At 42.6% G+C, this 16,911-nt stretch overlaps 1 protein-coding gene across 8 annotated transcripts in view; it reads left to right on the top strand.

Moving 5' to 3' along the window:
* The window catches only part of chl1b (cell adhesion molecule L1-like b), an 83,562-nt gene that overhangs the window by 56,448 nt on the left and 10,203 nt on the right, over positions 1–16,911 (top strand). For 6 of the 8 annotated variants that reach the window (XM_050037762.1, XM_050037759.1, XM_050037764.1 and 3 more), the window contains 14 exons: positions 742–853; positions 1,139–1,305; positions 1,386–1,551; positions 1,670–1,794; positions 2,158–2,259; positions 2,578–2,775; positions 2,996–3,066; positions 3,854–4,076; positions 6,710–6,825; positions 7,080–7,284; positions 7,417–7,539; positions 11,990–12,169; positions 13,404–13,433; positions 16,440–16,511. In XM_050037762.1, coding sequence (XP_049893719.1) covers positions 742–853; positions 1,139–1,305; positions 1,386–1,551; positions 1,670–1,794; positions 2,158–2,259; positions 2,578–2,775; positions 2,996–3,066; positions 3,854–4,076; positions 6,710–6,825; positions 7,080–7,284; positions 7,417–7,539; positions 11,990–12,169; positions 13,404–13,433; positions 16,440–16,511 — 1,890 coding nt within the window. The remainder of the gene's footprint in view (positions 1–741; positions 854–1,138; positions 1,306–1,385; positions 1,552–1,669; positions 1,795–2,157; positions 2,260–2,577; positions 2,776–2,995; positions 3,067–3,853; positions 4,077–6,709; positions 6,826–7,079; positions 7,285–7,416; positions 7,540–11,989; positions 12,170–13,403; positions 13,434–16,439; positions 16,512–16,911) is intronic. The other 2 variants (XM_050037763.1, XM_050037765.1) reach the window with 2 other exon arrangements.

Below are 16,911 nucleotides of genomic sequence, written 5' to 3'. Positions count from 1 at the left end.
AAGCAGTGAGGAGCCCTGGGAAGGAGGGCTGTCTACAAGCTGTGCTCCTTCATTCAGGCTAGCAGTTCTCCCTGTGGAGCAACAAGCCCAGTTCCCTGCCATTTATATGCTAACAAGTTCTCTCCAATTCCATACTGATTTCAGGGCCATAAGATAAACATGTGCTGCTTTACAAGTGCAGATAAAAAACAGAATGTTGCTTTTTGTCGCTCCTGCACAAACGTAGGGAGTTTGTTCTCGGTGACACAGGAGTTAATAAAGCTGGACAGTCGCTGAATGCTAAGTCCCAGCGGCTGCCTTTGTAAACAATTAGCAGAGACAGACCATTTTAATGGGAGGCTTTGGCTACAACTGATAAGCCGCACGCGCTCGGCTAACTCATTATTCCATTGTTTTCTTCTTTGATTTCATTTTCGCATTTACACATTTCTGACAACCTGACAGCTGAGTCATTTTTTTGACACAAAGGAGCCTGCAATTAGCGCAGAGGGAAAGCAACAGTGTTGTCGCCTCATTTAACCCATGATTACTCACCTCATTCCTCCCTGTTTTGTCTGGTTTTAAGACTACTAAATTAGAAACCTGATCTTGCTCGGTGTTTTACTGCCTAAAAGTCCTGAAAGTACAGTAGTTAAGGGCCACACCTGGGCTCCTCTACAGTGGAATATTGACATCAGGGCATCCTGTGCTTTTCTAACAATCTTGGATTGATGATTATATTCTGCTGCTTGGTCTTCACAGATCTGCCCCCAATGATTCTGACCAAGGATGGGGAGGATTACTCTGCTGTGGAGGGGAAGGGAGTGATGATGCACTGCAATGTCTTCAGCTCTCCTCCTTCTACAATCACTTGGTAAGTGTGCAGTTTGTTCCTGTCTCCCACACACCAGCAGAGAGCAGTAGATCTCAACTGTTGGGTACATACAGTCCCTCTGTATACAGCGTGTTTCTTTATTGGTCACCTGCTGTTTCTTTAAAAGTAAGTCTTTAACTCAACATTTATGTTCTATTCAGTAACTTTTAATTCTTCTTTGCTGCCACAGTCCAGTGTTTATCCAGTCAGACTCCAGCTGTGTTCATATTTAATTTGGCCTTAGAGTACTTTGAGTCTTTAATGCTCTTGCTGAATGTTTTCCAGGAGCAAAGACGACTCCTCTGAATCCGTGGAGGGACCGAGGTTTGCAGTTCACGACAATGGTTCGCTGGAGATCTACAGCCTGGAGAAGGATGACACGGGACAGTACACGTGTTTAGTTAAAAACACAGAGGGAACGTCCGCCATTGATGCCATGCTCTATGTGAAAGGTAAACAGTTTTACCTGTAAAAGTGTTTGCAGTGGCTCACAGTCCTTGAAATGTAACTAATACGCTTGTGCCTGTGGAAGATCCCACTAGAATAGTCGTGGCCCAGGAGGACCTGCAGATCTTAATAGGTACCACGGCCCAGCTCTCATGCCTCGCAGAGTACGACAAGTCCTTCAGCAACGACTTTGAGCTCCTGTGGGAAAAAGATGATATGGAGATATCCCTCAACTACACTGAGAATTCAAGGTAGGATACCGCATTTTATTTTATTTTTTACAGCACTGCAGACTTAATCCCAGCTGGAAAGTCATTTCACTTTTCAGTTTTGTCAATCAATTCTGCGTCTCCATCTTTCTGTCAACAGATACTTTGTGGAGGATGGTATCCTACAGATTATCAATGTAAGCCACAGTGACCAGGGTGTGTACACGTGTGTGGCAAGAACTCCAGTCGACCAAGACTCGGCTTCCGCTCTGCTCATGGTGTTAGGTGAGCTAACATACAAACAATACTTTTGCCCTCGGCCATAAGATCAGAGACCCCTGGTGCTACATTTATGTATGACACAATCATAAAGGGATCAATATGTCAGGAAGCCAAAGCAGAGTGTGAACATGCAGACCATTGCTTTATTGGTGCAGTGCTGTGCCTGACAATCAGCCTTTTGAGATATATTTGACATCTTCAGTCTTAAAGAAATAGTGGCAGCTTCTGCAGCGATGCAGCTCGTTCCACATCCTCTGGCTCTCGGGATGATTCGATTGAACATTTGTTCCTATGGCCTTTTTTTTTTGCTGTAGAGATTGATGTGTCTGTGATTTTCCAAAGCCATGTTGTTGTGATGGTTTTCAGATGTCCCTGATGCTCCTGAGTACTTGGTACTGTCTGAACACAAGAGCAAAAGTGTGAAACTGAAATGGATCCCCGGGGACAACCACAACAGCTCCACCACAGGTAACAGGAGCATCTGTGTGTGCAGGTGTCACTGGAGTACATACTGAATCAGTGCCTCTTGCAGTGAGTGGTATTAATATGACACATTTTTAGGGCATCATTCTGCATGTAAATAGATTTGTTTGATACCATCTTGTACAATATGAGTCTATTATTGATTCATCCAAGCATGAGTTATGATTAGTCTCCCTCAGGGATATACAAGCCCAGAGCAGGGTTTGAGGAGTTTTCTGCACAGCTGGTGGTTAGATAAGCAATCCTTTGGCAAGAACCATAGCAGTGAGGGGCCGCTCTGATTGTCTTTCTGCCTGTCAACAGAGTTTATTATTGAGTACGAGGAAAGCCAGTGGGAGCCAGGAAACTGGAAGGAGCTGCTACGAGTACCCGGGAACCACAACTCTGCTGTGCTCAAACTCCACGGCCACGTCGACTACAGCTTCCGAGTGTCTGGTGTTAACGCCGTAGGAAGGGGTCCTCCCAGCGAGCCCACAGAGAGATACAAAACCCAGCCATCAGGTCTGAGGCTTCCTGCTTTCATTGTTTGTCATACTTTTTGATAAGGTCCTCCAGGCCACTTGAGCTGCCAACACGGCTGCTCTGTGAACTTTAAAACACTCACACCCGCTACATAATTGATTCCACTCTTGTTGAAAATCTGTTCTCTTGTGTGCCTTTTTCACCGGAGATTTCTTCCACTAACAATAGCGACAAAATCTATATTCTTTCTTTTCTGCAGCTCCTGACAAGAACCCTGAAAATATCAAAATCGAAGGTCATTTACCACATGAAATGAATATCAACTGGGAGGTAAGAAATAGAGTTTGGTCTTTTATTATCCTCTTACTGCAAATTCTGTAATGTCAGCTACCTTTATACAGTGGATTATTCACATCTGCTGCAGTTTTTGGAAGTCAGAGAACAGAGATGAAGTTTTATCAATGTTTCATAGGCAATTACCAATAGGAATTTAATTTAATAGAAATGGCCCACGTTTGATATTTCATTCTGTGGTTCAGATCTTTAGAAAAGCCATTTTCTGGGATCACTCTGAATGTGTTTCCATTGAAAGCTGCTCCTTTTCTTTGATTAGAAAGAGAAAGGAGAGCTCTGAAAAGACTTTTTTTCTTTTAACACGTACAATAATATATTCCGCTTTATTGTAAAAAGATAAATCTTTCCTTCACTTATTATCTGGTTGCCCTGTCATGGTAACGTAGTCTCGAATCCAGGATTCATGAGCTCCCCCACTGTTAATGATTTGCTTTTGCGGATAATGGTGTCTCATTGTATTTCTCACGGTCTGACTTCTGTGAAGAGATAAATCTTTTCATCTATGATGTCTTAGAAAGCCCTATATCAAAGAAAAGTCATGCTGCCAGACCAGGTCAGTTGTTCTATTGGTTTATTAGATAGTGGGATAAAATACTGCCAGTGTTTCAAGCGGAGTTCACTGGGCTAGCTTCTCATTTAAATCCCAGGGAGGCATTGACAATGAAATACAATTGTCTTATGCAACTGTGAAAGTCTCTATGAAACTCTTCACACCATTGTTCCTCCTTTTCTATTTTTGCTTTCTTTACTTTCCATGATTCAGCCCTTGTTACCCATTGAGCACAATGGCCCTGGTTTGGAGTATAAGGTGAGTTACAGGAGGCAGGATGTGGAGGAGGAATGGAAGGAGTACATGGTGAAGAGACACTCGTTTGTGCTGAAGAACACTCCCACATTTGTGCCCTACGAGATCAAGATCCAAGCCAGGAACCATCAGGGCTGGGGCCCAGAGCCCAAGATAGTGAGCGGCTACTCAGGAGAGGACTGTGAGTAGTAGTAAACTTAGCCGACCTTATGTGATTTTATCTTAAGTTTCACACACATTGTACTTTTTTATATTAGCAATGGATCAGATGACTGAAATGATTGTGAATGGGGTCACTGGTAACTCTAGGGAGCATTTTAGTGTCTTTTAACTCATTCTTTCATTTTCCCAGTAACTACTTTGCCCTCATTAACTGTTTCTAGCTGCAGATATTTTCAGAAAAAACAAACAAACAAATAAACAAACAAAAACCGATCTGATAAAGTTACTTCCTGCCCACCATTAAAGAGCAGACAAATTTATCAAAGTTAGTGAACATAATGGATCATTAATTTCCCTCAGGAGTTGGTGGAGACTAAAACAGAGCTAGAAGAAGAGTGAATATTGGACTTTTATTGATCTTATGTCAAAAAACACAACTCACCACAAAATTAGACTATGTTACATTTGAAAATATAAATAAGACAGCCTGAAGGCCTCTACACATGACCAGCTGTAAAACCGCTTTGCGCTGGCTGTCCCATTGTTTGTCTATGGAGAGGGCAGCAACGCCTGACAAAGCGGCACCGCTACCCTTGGTGTCGCACACCGCTTGGATTTTCTGCCCAAGCGCTGCGCTTAGAGTTGAAATTATTTGAACTTTGACTGCGCCGCTGCGCCGCACCTGGCGGTGAGCGAAGCACGTTGTTCTTATCATGTGAAGGCCGCTTAAAAGAAAATGTTGATCTGCCCCTAAACAGCTGTGATATCAGTTAGAGCTACAGTAGGTAACTTTTGAGAAAAAAATTGTGTCATATTTGCTGAAACTGTCACTATTTTGTGGAAGAAGTACATGAAGCAGAATATCTGTTAAAACATAAATCAAGATTCTGTCACTGCATTAACTATTTCTCACCTTAAATGTTGTTAAACATATTTTAGTGTACTTAGTGTACTTTAGCTGTGAAATGAGGAAGTTAAGTCCAGCAGCTATGCTGGAGACAGTCAAGCAGAGAACTCAGGAAATCTACTGGTGTGTATAAACTGACAGTTTAACCAAATGTTATTTTTAAATAAATGAAAGTTAGTTTGTAAAGTTTGGAAATTGCATTAAAGGAAATTTGACAAAAGATGTTCTAGAAGATGCCCATAAACCCAAAACAAACATAATAGATTTTCTCCTTGTACAATAGCAGTAAAATTACTTTTCTACTTACAAGTCAAATTGAGTATAAAGTGTTTCAAGAAGAGCAAATGCACCATTGAAAGAAAGCTAGACCTTTGAATATTTGCATCTCCTTTCTTGTTGTTATTATCAGTGAAGAGAGAATACAGATTCTTCTGGTGGATAGAATTAGATAACGTTGTGTCTGGAGTTCTGACTCATGTTGTTTCTGGGTATTAAAGTTCACAAATTCTCCACTCACCTCCTGCTGCCTTTTGGATCTGCCACAGTGCCAAGCAGCTGTTGTGTCTTTAGGATCTATGATGTTATGGAGAAAGATTTGGTTTAATTCAAATATGTTTTCCCCTTTTCGCCTAACTGATACTTTCAGGGAGACTTTGTGAAATGATTTATTTATAAGCTTTTTCGTGCTGTTGAAATGTTTTAGACCTGAGAGTTTGACCTTGACTTTCAGTTTCACAGCGGTATACTGTACAAGTTACAGTTTCTCAAGAGAAAAGCAGCCTGTACAGAAGTTTACTGTATTTCCTGTCTTTAGCTTTCTTCTGGACTTGCCCGCAGGAAGTAACTTCAGGTCATGACTCCTCTCCTTGTTGTGTCCTCACTTAAATGTGGTGTTGTTGAATACAGTATTTAATCCCTTAGCTCAATGGTTTTATCATTTACATTAGCTGGTGTGACTGTAGGTAGAGGCCATTGATGTCAGTCCCTAATAGGTGATCAGTGAATGTAGCTAGTTGTACAGTAACAGTAATGAAATCATTTGAGTTGTTTTCAGGATAACTCAAACTGGTGTGTCATTAGCTGTGTTTCCATTAACATACTTTTATGCACAAGTATCACATTAGAAAAGTTTTATGAAAATTCATTAAAACTTTCTCAGTTGCACAAAAAAAACTTTTACGCTTGAGATACAGTAGTTTCTGCTGTTGTTGAAAAAGAGTTGATGCACTAAATGGGATATGGAAATGTCTTTGCCGAATAGCGAACATTTAACTCACATTACTGAGCAGCTTTCTGCTGTGGATGTCTTCCTGAGCATTGGAATTGTTTCACTTTGTCTTAGACAGCATGAAACATGGCCAATACAAGCTGACATGAAAGAACAATTAAAGCGTGTCCACTTGAAACAAATTGCTGAAGACCTCTTTGTTTCTTCTCGTAGACTGGTTAGACGACCAAGGCGATTTGTTTTTTTTTCTGGTTTGCAACCGTTTCTTAAAGCGTAGCCTATGCTGCCAACATCTGGGAAAAAAATGCTTTGCGTAGCCTGGTTTATTCGCTCCAAACCAGTTGATGGAAACACGTCTAATCTGCAGTTCTATTTTGCAACATTATAACAGTTCACTTAATTCACCTGACAATTGAATGGAAACATGGCTATTTTTGCAAGTCTTTCCTCTCTGCTCTGTTTTTCCTTGACTTACTTTTAGCTTACTGTAGGTTCTAATGTGTGTTTGCCTTTGCAGTTCCCTCTGCTGCACCTGAGGATGTAGCTGTGGAGGTGATGAACAGCTCAGTGGTCAAGGTTAGCTGGACGCGTGTACACAAGGACAAGTTACATGGACATCTGGGAGGCTACAGGGTAATACCTCAAAAACAGGCCTTTGCTTTTAGACACGGCTTAAAAGGAATGGCCCTGACCTTGCTCTAAACGTTTGCTTCTTTCACCCCACTCTGTCTGCCTTACTTGGCCAGCTCAATGTTTTCCTGCACAGACCACCAGAGAGAAACACACAATAACTCATCCAGCATTCTGTCACACAAACATATATGTGATGCACAAAGGTTTGATGTCTTGCAGGCATTGCTGAGGATGTGTCTTCTTTCCCAATGCAGGTAAGCTGGTGGCGTCTGCGCAGTCTGGTGGACGCAAAGAAAAGCCACGGAGACAAACATACCCTAACATTTCCCGGGGACCGCAACCACGCCACAGTACCAGGACTGACGCCGTTCTCTGAGTACAGCCTCATCGTCATGACCTTCAATGGGCAGGGCAACGGCCCCGGCAGCCATCCCCTCAACTTCAAAACCCCAGAGGGAGGTAGGATTGTGGAAAAACAGCATGGAGCGTATTGATTCACAACTACTGAAGGGAAAATCTAATAATAGCTAAGGAAACTGGGTTGCAGAATTCAACTGCTTACTGTGTGTATTACCTTCTTTGCCCCCACAGTCCCTGAGAAAAATCCTGTTTTCAGGGTCAAAGATGTACAGAGGCACACTGTCTCTCTGGTCTGGGCCCCGCCACTGGAGCCTAATGGGATTCTCACCGGGTACCTCCTGGAGTATCAGCTCAGTACGTATCCCCACACCTCATGCTTAACTAACTCAGATATAATGCTGATGCCCCTTGGTTGCCACGAGGATGTATTGCTTTTCCACTTGTGTGTAATAGTGTTTACATCTATGGGTCCTTTTCAGCTTGTACCTTCTTAAGAACAAAATAAACTGAGTATATACATAAAACACACAGGCCATATGTTATAGTTTGGAAACAGTGACTGTATATCAGAGATCTTAATAGCCTCACTGCTTTGAATGCACAGCCTCTACTTCCATAATGTTTTGTATTGATACAGACATGTATTTACAGCACAGGAGTGTGATGGTAAAAGAAAGGTGGGAGATCTTAGTGATTGTCTAACCCATGATCCTCAGCACGGGAAGGAAAATCATTGTGCTTCTCTAATAGGGCCGGGGTCACGCTGAGATCAGAGTGTGTATATAGGAGACATGTCAGGGTGATGTCCGCCGGACTGCGTGTCACAATCGTGGCTCAGCCAGTGCTGACGAAGGCCACTGTGTCACAGCCGGTTAAGGTCCGGCTTTACTGACCCCATCCTGTCCGCAGGGGACACCGTCGCCATTGCTCATAGTCCCGGGGGATACCGTCACCGAACCCACGTGTGCACACACTTCACCGTCCTTAAACAAAAGTCATAACGAAAGCCAACGACTAACTTCTAACATCGTCTTAGTGCCACATTTCCCGGCTAATTGAGTTTGATTTGGCGGCTGCACAAGCAGGCCAAGTGTCATACGGTGTTTCAGGAGAGGACGTTTTCATTGTACCCCAGCAATAAAGCTGATGGGCTCTTTGAAGTGTGACTTTTTTTTTTTTCTAAGTCCCCTTGAGGTAAGTCATGTGCGAAATGTTGAGGATAATGTAGCCAGCTGTCAGTGTATCATCAGCGACACAAAGGGAATCTCAAGCTGCAGCACAGCTGTTGTAGGGCCACGCCCATTTTCAGCGCAGCCTGTAATAGCTTCACGTCTCACAGGTTTCACAGGAAGGCCTGTTGTAACATCGTTTAACAACCTGAGTGTGCAGGAGTACCAGGGCGTTTAAGCGGTTAAACTAATCTGCTATGAAGTGGCACGAAACCTTTTGATCATCGTATCAAGTTGTCACCAGAGAAGATCAGTGCGTTTATCAGCACACTGGCCTGCTAATAGATGCGGTGGGATACATCCAATAGAGGACATTATTATAGAGGTTTTTCCTCCACCAGTACATTTTGTAGTGTTAATAATAGCTGTTCACTGAACTTAGAAAGTTTTTGTCAGCGTTCTTTTCTAAATCACTAAATAAATTCCTGAATGTAAAGGCTGTATGTATCCCAAAGCTCCCCTCAACATTAAGTAGGCGGCATGGTCACAGTGCCTCAAAGAGCTGCTAACCCACTTTAAGCCTGGGGCAGATTAGGCCAGTACAGACTGAACAACTACTAGTCAGCCTCTCTCTCAGGAAGCTAGTCACACCACTTGACAAGGCAAAGATAAGTTTGTCACAGACGTAAAGATGAGGGCTCACACTTGATCCATTCACAGCAGTTTGCTGCATCATTTGTTGCCATGTGGCAGAGGAGCTGCAGCGAAGAGTTTACGTGAGGATTTTGTCACTTGATTAGTATTTTGTGCACATTTGTGAACACCAGTCTATATTAGAGTTACTCAGAGCAACTCATCAAGAGTGAAGTTTGCACTGCACTGATCTCCACGAGTGGGAGTTAAAATGACCTTGGCTTCAATTCATTCTGTTTTTCTTCCCAGTTGAGCTCAGCTCATACTAACTGCCGGGTCACTCTCAGATTTCAGCGTTGCTAAGTCTTGGTCTGTTTCACACTACACAAGGCCAACCCTATTTGGCCCAGTAGGGCTGAAGAATATTTGGAAATGTTGTTGTCTGAAGTCAGCGGAGGAGCCAAAGTACACAGCCTTCAGCCAGTTCACTCTATAGGATCATGCGCACCAGCTGTCAGGCCTGAGTGCTTCCGGATAAGTGAGAAAGTATCCATCCACAGGCTAGAAAAGTGATGCTTATAGCCTCTTCTCTGCAACAGCCTGGATTGTATAATTTACCAAAAGTGGACTGTTTTTTGTCCCCGATAAACAAAACAACAACAAAATAAAAGTCGTGATGTCTGATAACAGTGGGTGGTGTCCAGGCAAAAAGAGAAGCAGACCAATACATTCTTGTCATTGTTTCTGCTGCCTCCTACCAGAGAGACGTAGCACCTCTTTCACAGCAAAGGTCACCTGAACACCTGCTGTGTTTGTTTTTGTTACAAAGAACATAAATGCCACCTCCCTACCTACTGTGCTGTTTTAAGTAGTGAAAAATTAGATCCCATCACAATGTAGACAAAGACAACACTAATAAATTCTAGTTGTGACTGTGCAGGACACGATCAACATTTTAAAGAGGAGTGAAGCCAAACAAGCAAATGACAAGTTGTCTTTTGTTGAAGCCAAAAAAAGCAGATGCGCAATCCAAAAATGACAAGTGACATTTGCTTTCTTTGGCATCATTGAAATGTCTTGCAATTGACAGTTGGAAGTATTTTAAAAACGCCAGACTTTGTGCTTCAAATCAGAGTGCAAGCTGAAAATTAATTTTAGTGTGTGCTAAAGTAAAGGAATCACAAAAACATCAGGGTTCCTGTGGATCCTTACAAAGTCTTGAAATACATTGAATTCATAAGTCTCAAAATAAGGCCTTAAGTTGTATGAAAATGTCTTGAATCAATCTTTCAAATTTTTCGGGGCAATGGGAGGCGCAAGCAAGTAACAAAACCTTTAGCTCAACGTGTGATGTAAACAGTGACGTACTCTGAGGGAAGCCGCAGCTGGTCAGTCCTTCGGCGATTCTCTCATAAGTTGGCCCGTCCTTCACTGTTCCCGTCATTTGACGGTTAATGGCCTCTTTGTTTGCGAGGACAAGGAGGGCGCGCAATTCCTTGTCTCCCCAGTTGCTCATCTTTACAGTGTCTGTCAGGTTTGTGTTTCCCTGTTGCTACTAGCTGCTCACTAATTCCTGCTATCAGCTGTTTCCTGTTTATCCACCGCAAGTGGGTCGCACGTGCAGCGTCATCAACAGCCCCTCCCACAAGTCATCAACAGCCCCTCCCGTGGCGGAAGGGCGCCTCGTTCTTTTGAAACCAAAAAGGTTCAATATGACTACCCTACGAGGCGGAACATTGGGCATCTCGGATCAACTCACCAATCAGCAAGGCAAAACGGCCCAACATTCGCTGAAAATCTGGCAGTGTAAAAGGGGCTAGAGTGAGAAACACAACATTGCCAAGAAAACTCACCAATGAATGCCTGGTATTCTCCAGTTCTGTTCTACCGTTGTCTCAGCCACGAGAAAGAAAGTCATGTTTTACGTTACAATAAACATTTAAAACTGTCCCTAACCTTAAGTAATTGTTGTCAGCTCATTTTATTTTTTCCCTTGAATTTTGCTGATTGTAAAATTGGGTTTAAGTTTCAGTCTTAGTGGCATTAAAACCTTAAAAATTCTTAAATCATGTGGAGGAAAAGCTCCCTTATTTCAGTGTAAGTACAGGGCATTTGGACTGTAGAATAAAGCAGGCACTTGTTCACACCATTGTGGTGTGAGAATGTTCCCTTATTACAATGTCAGTATGAAATTTGTGACTTATAAAATGAAACAGTTCCTCTTTTCCCCTCATGCAGTGTGTGAACAATCTAGTTACAGGGTATATACTGGGGTGGGAACAATAGGTGCTGTCTTTCAGTGACACTAGGATACAAAGAATTTGACAAAAAACTGAAAATGATCAAAAAGGCTCCCTTTAAGCAGTGTAAGAACAGGGTGTGCAGACTGTAAACGTGCCTTGTTCCCCCTCCTTTTCATGTGCAAAGTAAGTTAGAGGTCCCTCTTAAACACAAATTTGTTATCCCCTCTGTCCCTGTACTTCCTCTCAGGGTTGTAATCACCTATTGACATGAGGGGGTGGCATTTTCAATCAACACCTTCTGTGACCCAACTGGAGGGAATCCCAACCCCAAAGGAAATAACAGCTAAACTTACCATTTTGGAGCACTTTGAAACAAAAATCGTAGATCAGGGGTTCTCTGAGTTTTAATGACTGTGTGCCATTTTAGGGAGGAAGCGTAGGATCAAGGGCCACACAGGGAAAGTGCGCATACTTTGACTCTTTGTGACATATAACACTGACATGTTTAATGACTTTTTTGTATGACATACAAACACTTAACAAAAACTCAAACAGCTGACAGTGATGAAGCCAACGTAACACATCGTGTTATATTTTACCTTTCCACTTTATGTATTTGAAAGTAATGAAACAGAGAGACAGTGCAGTGTTTGACATTGATTGAACCACAGCAACAGCCTCTGCTGAGGTAAATGAACAGTGTTATTTGAGGGCTGTATTAAAAGAATGAACCATTTTTTCTGCTGTTCTTAAATCTAGTCAACGACACTGAGGAAGTGGGGCCCCTGCAGACAGTAGACATCAGCAACCCAGACACCACCAAATGGATCCTGCGTGACTTGGAGCCTTTGAGCAAATACAAGTTCTACCTGCGCTCCTGCACCACGGTGGGCTGCGGGCCCATCGTCAGCGAGGAGTGCACCACTACCCTAGAAACAAGTGAGTGATGGAGGCTACAGAAAGCAACTGACTAGGCGTTGTATGTGTGGATAAGCTCTGTGAGTGCGGGTGAGCAGCTGGGTGAGTGGGCTGCCTCCTTGGGTAGACAATGACATCACAGACGAGCTTTGAGGTGCAGAATTGGCCGGGGAGCATTCAGGCTGAAGTGAAGTAGGTGACGAAGCCATTTCACCATTTCAAAATGGCACTGAACTAGCGGAATATGATATATGCCTGGGCAGCCAAGCTTTTCATATTTCCATGTAAGTAATTTTTGTGGATAAACAATTTCATATGGGTGTAGTGGAGGTTTTCATTTGTCACTGTCATGAGAGAGCAAGTGCTTATTGATTGGACAGAGAGTGTGAGCTATGAAACAATCAGCTAAGAAAGAAAATTGCTTTGAGCAGAAGGGAAACTGAAGGTTTTGATACTGAATTGTGTAATCATGAAAGAGTTGCTGGGTAAGTAATCATAATGAGACGGCTTGTAGCATGTAATCTTTTCTTTTCAATTACATATCATTTGTTGAGGACTGCACGCCATACAAACTCAAGTCAAGCTCCTGTGAGATTGCAGGCGCTGGTAAGAATGCCTGGACGGGAAATGAAACAGGAAACTGTGTTTGGATCCACCTGAGCGTCAGTGAAATGGACTGCAGCAACAGATACTGTCAGCATAAATAATTGGGTGGTGCTTTTACTACAAATGCACCCCAGAGAAATTTAATATGTCATTCAAGTTGCGTTATGCAAAAACAAAACGACTCAACTTAATGTTGCAACTCACTGCAGGTGTTGAATATGCGAGCGATTACTTAGTGTTTACTGGAAGAATCCTTACAATCACAGAAAGAAACTTAATTGGCTCTTAGGGGTTGTTTATTTGCATGCTGAAAAGCCAGCAGAAATGATTACAGGGAGAAGGACTCATTTTTTATGTATTGAATTTTTGTGGAGCTGTTTCATGTGTGTGTGTGCGGGAGACTTAAGATTGGAGCATGAAAGTTATTTGTGGCAGCTGCACTATCAGTGTGTGTGTGTATATGTCAGTGTCGTTTCTGTTAATTGTCCTCTGCTTGCTTTCTCTTTTGCCACTAAAACGTGCACTGCTTAAAGCATTACCTGTGATCATTCAGTGTGTATTGTTAATGTGAGCGAATGTGTAAATGTCTGCTTAGCATTGTTTGTCCCCTCTGTCTGTTTTTTTCTTTCTTTTCTATTTTTTTCTGCAGCTTCCACTTTGGCTCCCACTGTTGGCCTCAGTATGTAAATCTGTGCTCATGTCAGTACTGTGGCACTATGTCATACCTACACTGTTTTGAAACACTGCTATAACATCAGGGCCCAATCCCATTTGTGGTACCCACATCCCTTGTTTTTTGACTGCCCCTTTGCCACAACCCTTTACAATGGTTAGTGTTTAAACATCCCCCTATAACACAGGGCAAACCTTCAAGACCCCGATAAGTAGTCATCAGTGGTGACAATGGCAAGAATGGCAGTATCACAATGACATTTGACATCAGAAAAGCAAGGACGCTTCCGATCTGTTCACAGCTGAATCAATCCAACAAGTCATCAAATAAAAAAGAGTACTGCTTCACTAAGATTTGGACATACTCTCGCGGCAGTAGCTCAGTCCATAGGGACTTGGGTTGGGAACCGGAGGGTCGCCTGTTCAAATCCCCGTCCGGACCAAAATATGTATTGTGAACTGGTAGCTGGAGAGGTGCCAGTTCACCTCCTGGGCACTGCCGAGGTGCCCCTGAGCAAGGCACCGAACCCCCCAACCGCTCTGAGCGCCTGTCATGGGCAGCCCACTCTGACATCTCTCCACTTAGTGCATGTATAGGTCCAGTTTGTGCATGTGTGTGTTTGGACCTGTGTGTAATTGACAAACAGAGTGAAAAATTGAATTTCCCCTCGGGGATTAATAAAGTATATAAAATTAAAATTAAAAATTAAATTACTCTCCAAACTAGTGAGATACTGCTGAGTCCAGAGTGAATGTCTGTTGAATTTCCAACCTGAAGCTAACTTCACAGTGGTGAGGCAGCTGCTGTTGTATTGGGTGTGGAGCAATAGATTGGACATGTGCAGTCGGAGCGCTTGCCATTCCTACAGTTCATGTAGTCACAAAAAATGTGCTGCACACGGATGTCCACACAGGGCTCAATGCAGACCCTGGCAGACGTGTTGATGATGATATTTATGCCACACGGACCAAAGCCGACCGTCATGGACACACAGATGCGGAAACTATTATTGGCCTTTACCAGACCCCTAGTGGTGCTCTGTAGGGTAACATTAGCAACCCATGCTCCTACGTACCCTGCCAGTCTGCACCATATACTGTGAAATAAAAGCCCTTTTAAAATAGGAATTGTGCTAATTTGCAGGAAAGCCCAATCAGCCTTCTTTCAGCATTGGTAGTATAAAAACAAAATCGGGGAGTGCAGCAAAATGCCGCCTGCCTACTTTTGTTTTCAGGGCAATGGGGGGCGTGAGCAAGTAACAAAACATGTAGCTCAGCATGTGATGTAAACAGTGAAGTGGGAGGGAAGCCACGGCTGGTCAGTCCTTCGGCGATTCTCTCATAAGTCGGCCCGTCCTTCACTGTTCCCTTCATTTGACGATTAATGGCCTCTTTGTTTACGAGGACAAGGAGGGCACGCAATTCTTTGTCTCCCCAGCTGCTCATCTTTACAGTGTCTTTCAGGTTTGCGTTTCCCTCTTGCTACTAGTACTAGCTGCTCATTACTGCTATCACCATTCCAAGGCAGAAAATTTGGCACCTCGGATCAACTCACCAATCTGGCTCTGTGTGTCTAAACGCTCGCAACTTGCCGGCAAAACGGCCCAACATTAGTGGAAAATCTGGCAGTGTAAAAGGGGCTAAAGATGGACCACATGACAGCTCCCCAAATGTGAACCCAAAACATCTTGATCACCCCCTGCTGGCTGGCTGCATCAAATAAATTTTTCTCAAAGATAGTTTCTACCATTTTAGACAGTTGTGATCACACTAACGTATGTTTAAGTGCTTGTTTTGCAAAATGGAAATATGTCAAAACGTGGGACTGTCATGCACAAATCAGCAACAACAATTACAACAATGTTAATTAGCTAGCTAGTTAGCAACCAAGACATCAGCATACTACTCGCGTTTTTTTTCTTTGTTATGCTTATGTTATAAAAGAAAGGACCATAATAGATAATACAAAGGTTATCATAATTGTTGTAGCGTTATTAATGAAGAAAATACATTTGGTTTCTTTTGTTGCTTGTGCAGCCTTCCTGTCAATGATTTTTCATAACACTCGATTTGGAGTGTGCCTCTGAAAAACCTCCATTTGAAGGGTCATGTAGCCCAAACACTTCACCCTGCCCCTCTATCCCAGCACAAATTGGGACACCCTACCCCTGGATGTGAGCACAGATTGGAGGTGTAAGAACTAAGTGGTAGGAGCAAGGGCTGTATTGGGACTGGGTCCAATACTTCATTTTGAATTATGTGTTTCTAAATTGGCTGTATGTGGGTATGACATGTTTCACAGTGGTGATTATTATTTTAGTTAGCGGGTGCATGCTTTAGATTTAGAAATTAGGACAGGTGCTACAGGCCTGAATAAATCATCAGGTTTGGGTTCTCAAACAGGTCGACACATTTTATATTTTTCTGTACAGAATTTAAAAGCTCCAAACACCGGGCTGCTCTGCAGATAATTGACCTTGTCTGCTGTGTGCCCTTGCCATCAGCAGAGAGCACTCTGATGCCTCCTTTCATTAGAAAATTGTCAACTTCTCCTTAGATAAAGTTTGTGGCTTCCTCTCTAATAGCAATGGTAATGAGTAACCTAATTATAAATTCATATTAATCTTGGCTCATTAGCGACTGTAAACGAATATTGACTTTTATCCGAGCAACAGCAGACTCAGTGCAACATGTCTAACTCAAGCTGAGGAGATAAATGATGCTATAAGAGCCCAACCCAGGAAGAACATCAGACATCCCTCTTTCTTCCTGTTAATGATGTACAAAAAGAACATCCATTTACTTTTAAAAGACAAGATCAAGTCAAATTACATCTCACCTTGAGTGTAAACGAATGCAAAATATATTTTATCTCTTCTAGATGATTCACAGTAGACACGACTAGTTACTAATTTTAGAGTTTAGCTGAAAAAAGCATGTGTGCTAACAGTAGTATGTAGCACCCCGGAGCTCTATCCCATTTGATAACCATAAGGTCTGTCTTTCTTTTCAGGCAAGTCAGCTTCCCCCTCACCTCCAAGCACTCCAAAGTCCCCAGTGACCAAACCCACTCGTTCCACCATAGGTAGAGCTGCAGCACATTCTGACACAACCAGCATCAATCCACGGAGACAAGCAAAGACAGTGACATAAATATGGAAATGTCGGAAAACCAAATACATGTTTATGTTTAGTCAGAACATTTTGCAGTTACTAAGTGATGTGATGACCCTTGAACCCCTTTGGTTGACTGTTGGCCTCAAAGTAAATTGATAACACATAAACAAAGATACAAAATACCTCCATATTATGTAGGCTGATTACTATTTCAGATTACTTTTAACAAATGGTGTCATCCAGTTGAAACAAGGATTGAAATGTGAAGTAACAGCTCTGTTTTATTGTTTGTTATAAGAGGAGGGCACACTGATGGAAAAAGCGGGTTTTAATTTCTCTGCTGTACCACAGGGAAATCTAAGATACTA

This window comes from Epinephelus moara, chromosome 24, assembly GCF_006386435.1.
Source record: "Epinephelus moara isolate mb chromosome 24, YSFRI_EMoa_1.0, whole genome shotgun sequence".
Lineage (NCBI taxonomy): Eukaryota > Metazoa > Chordata > Actinopteri > Perciformes > Serranidae > Epinephelus > Epinephelus moara.
The sequence above is the reverse complement of the archived record's forward strand: the minus strand, read 5'-3'. Positions and strand labels throughout refer to the sequence as shown.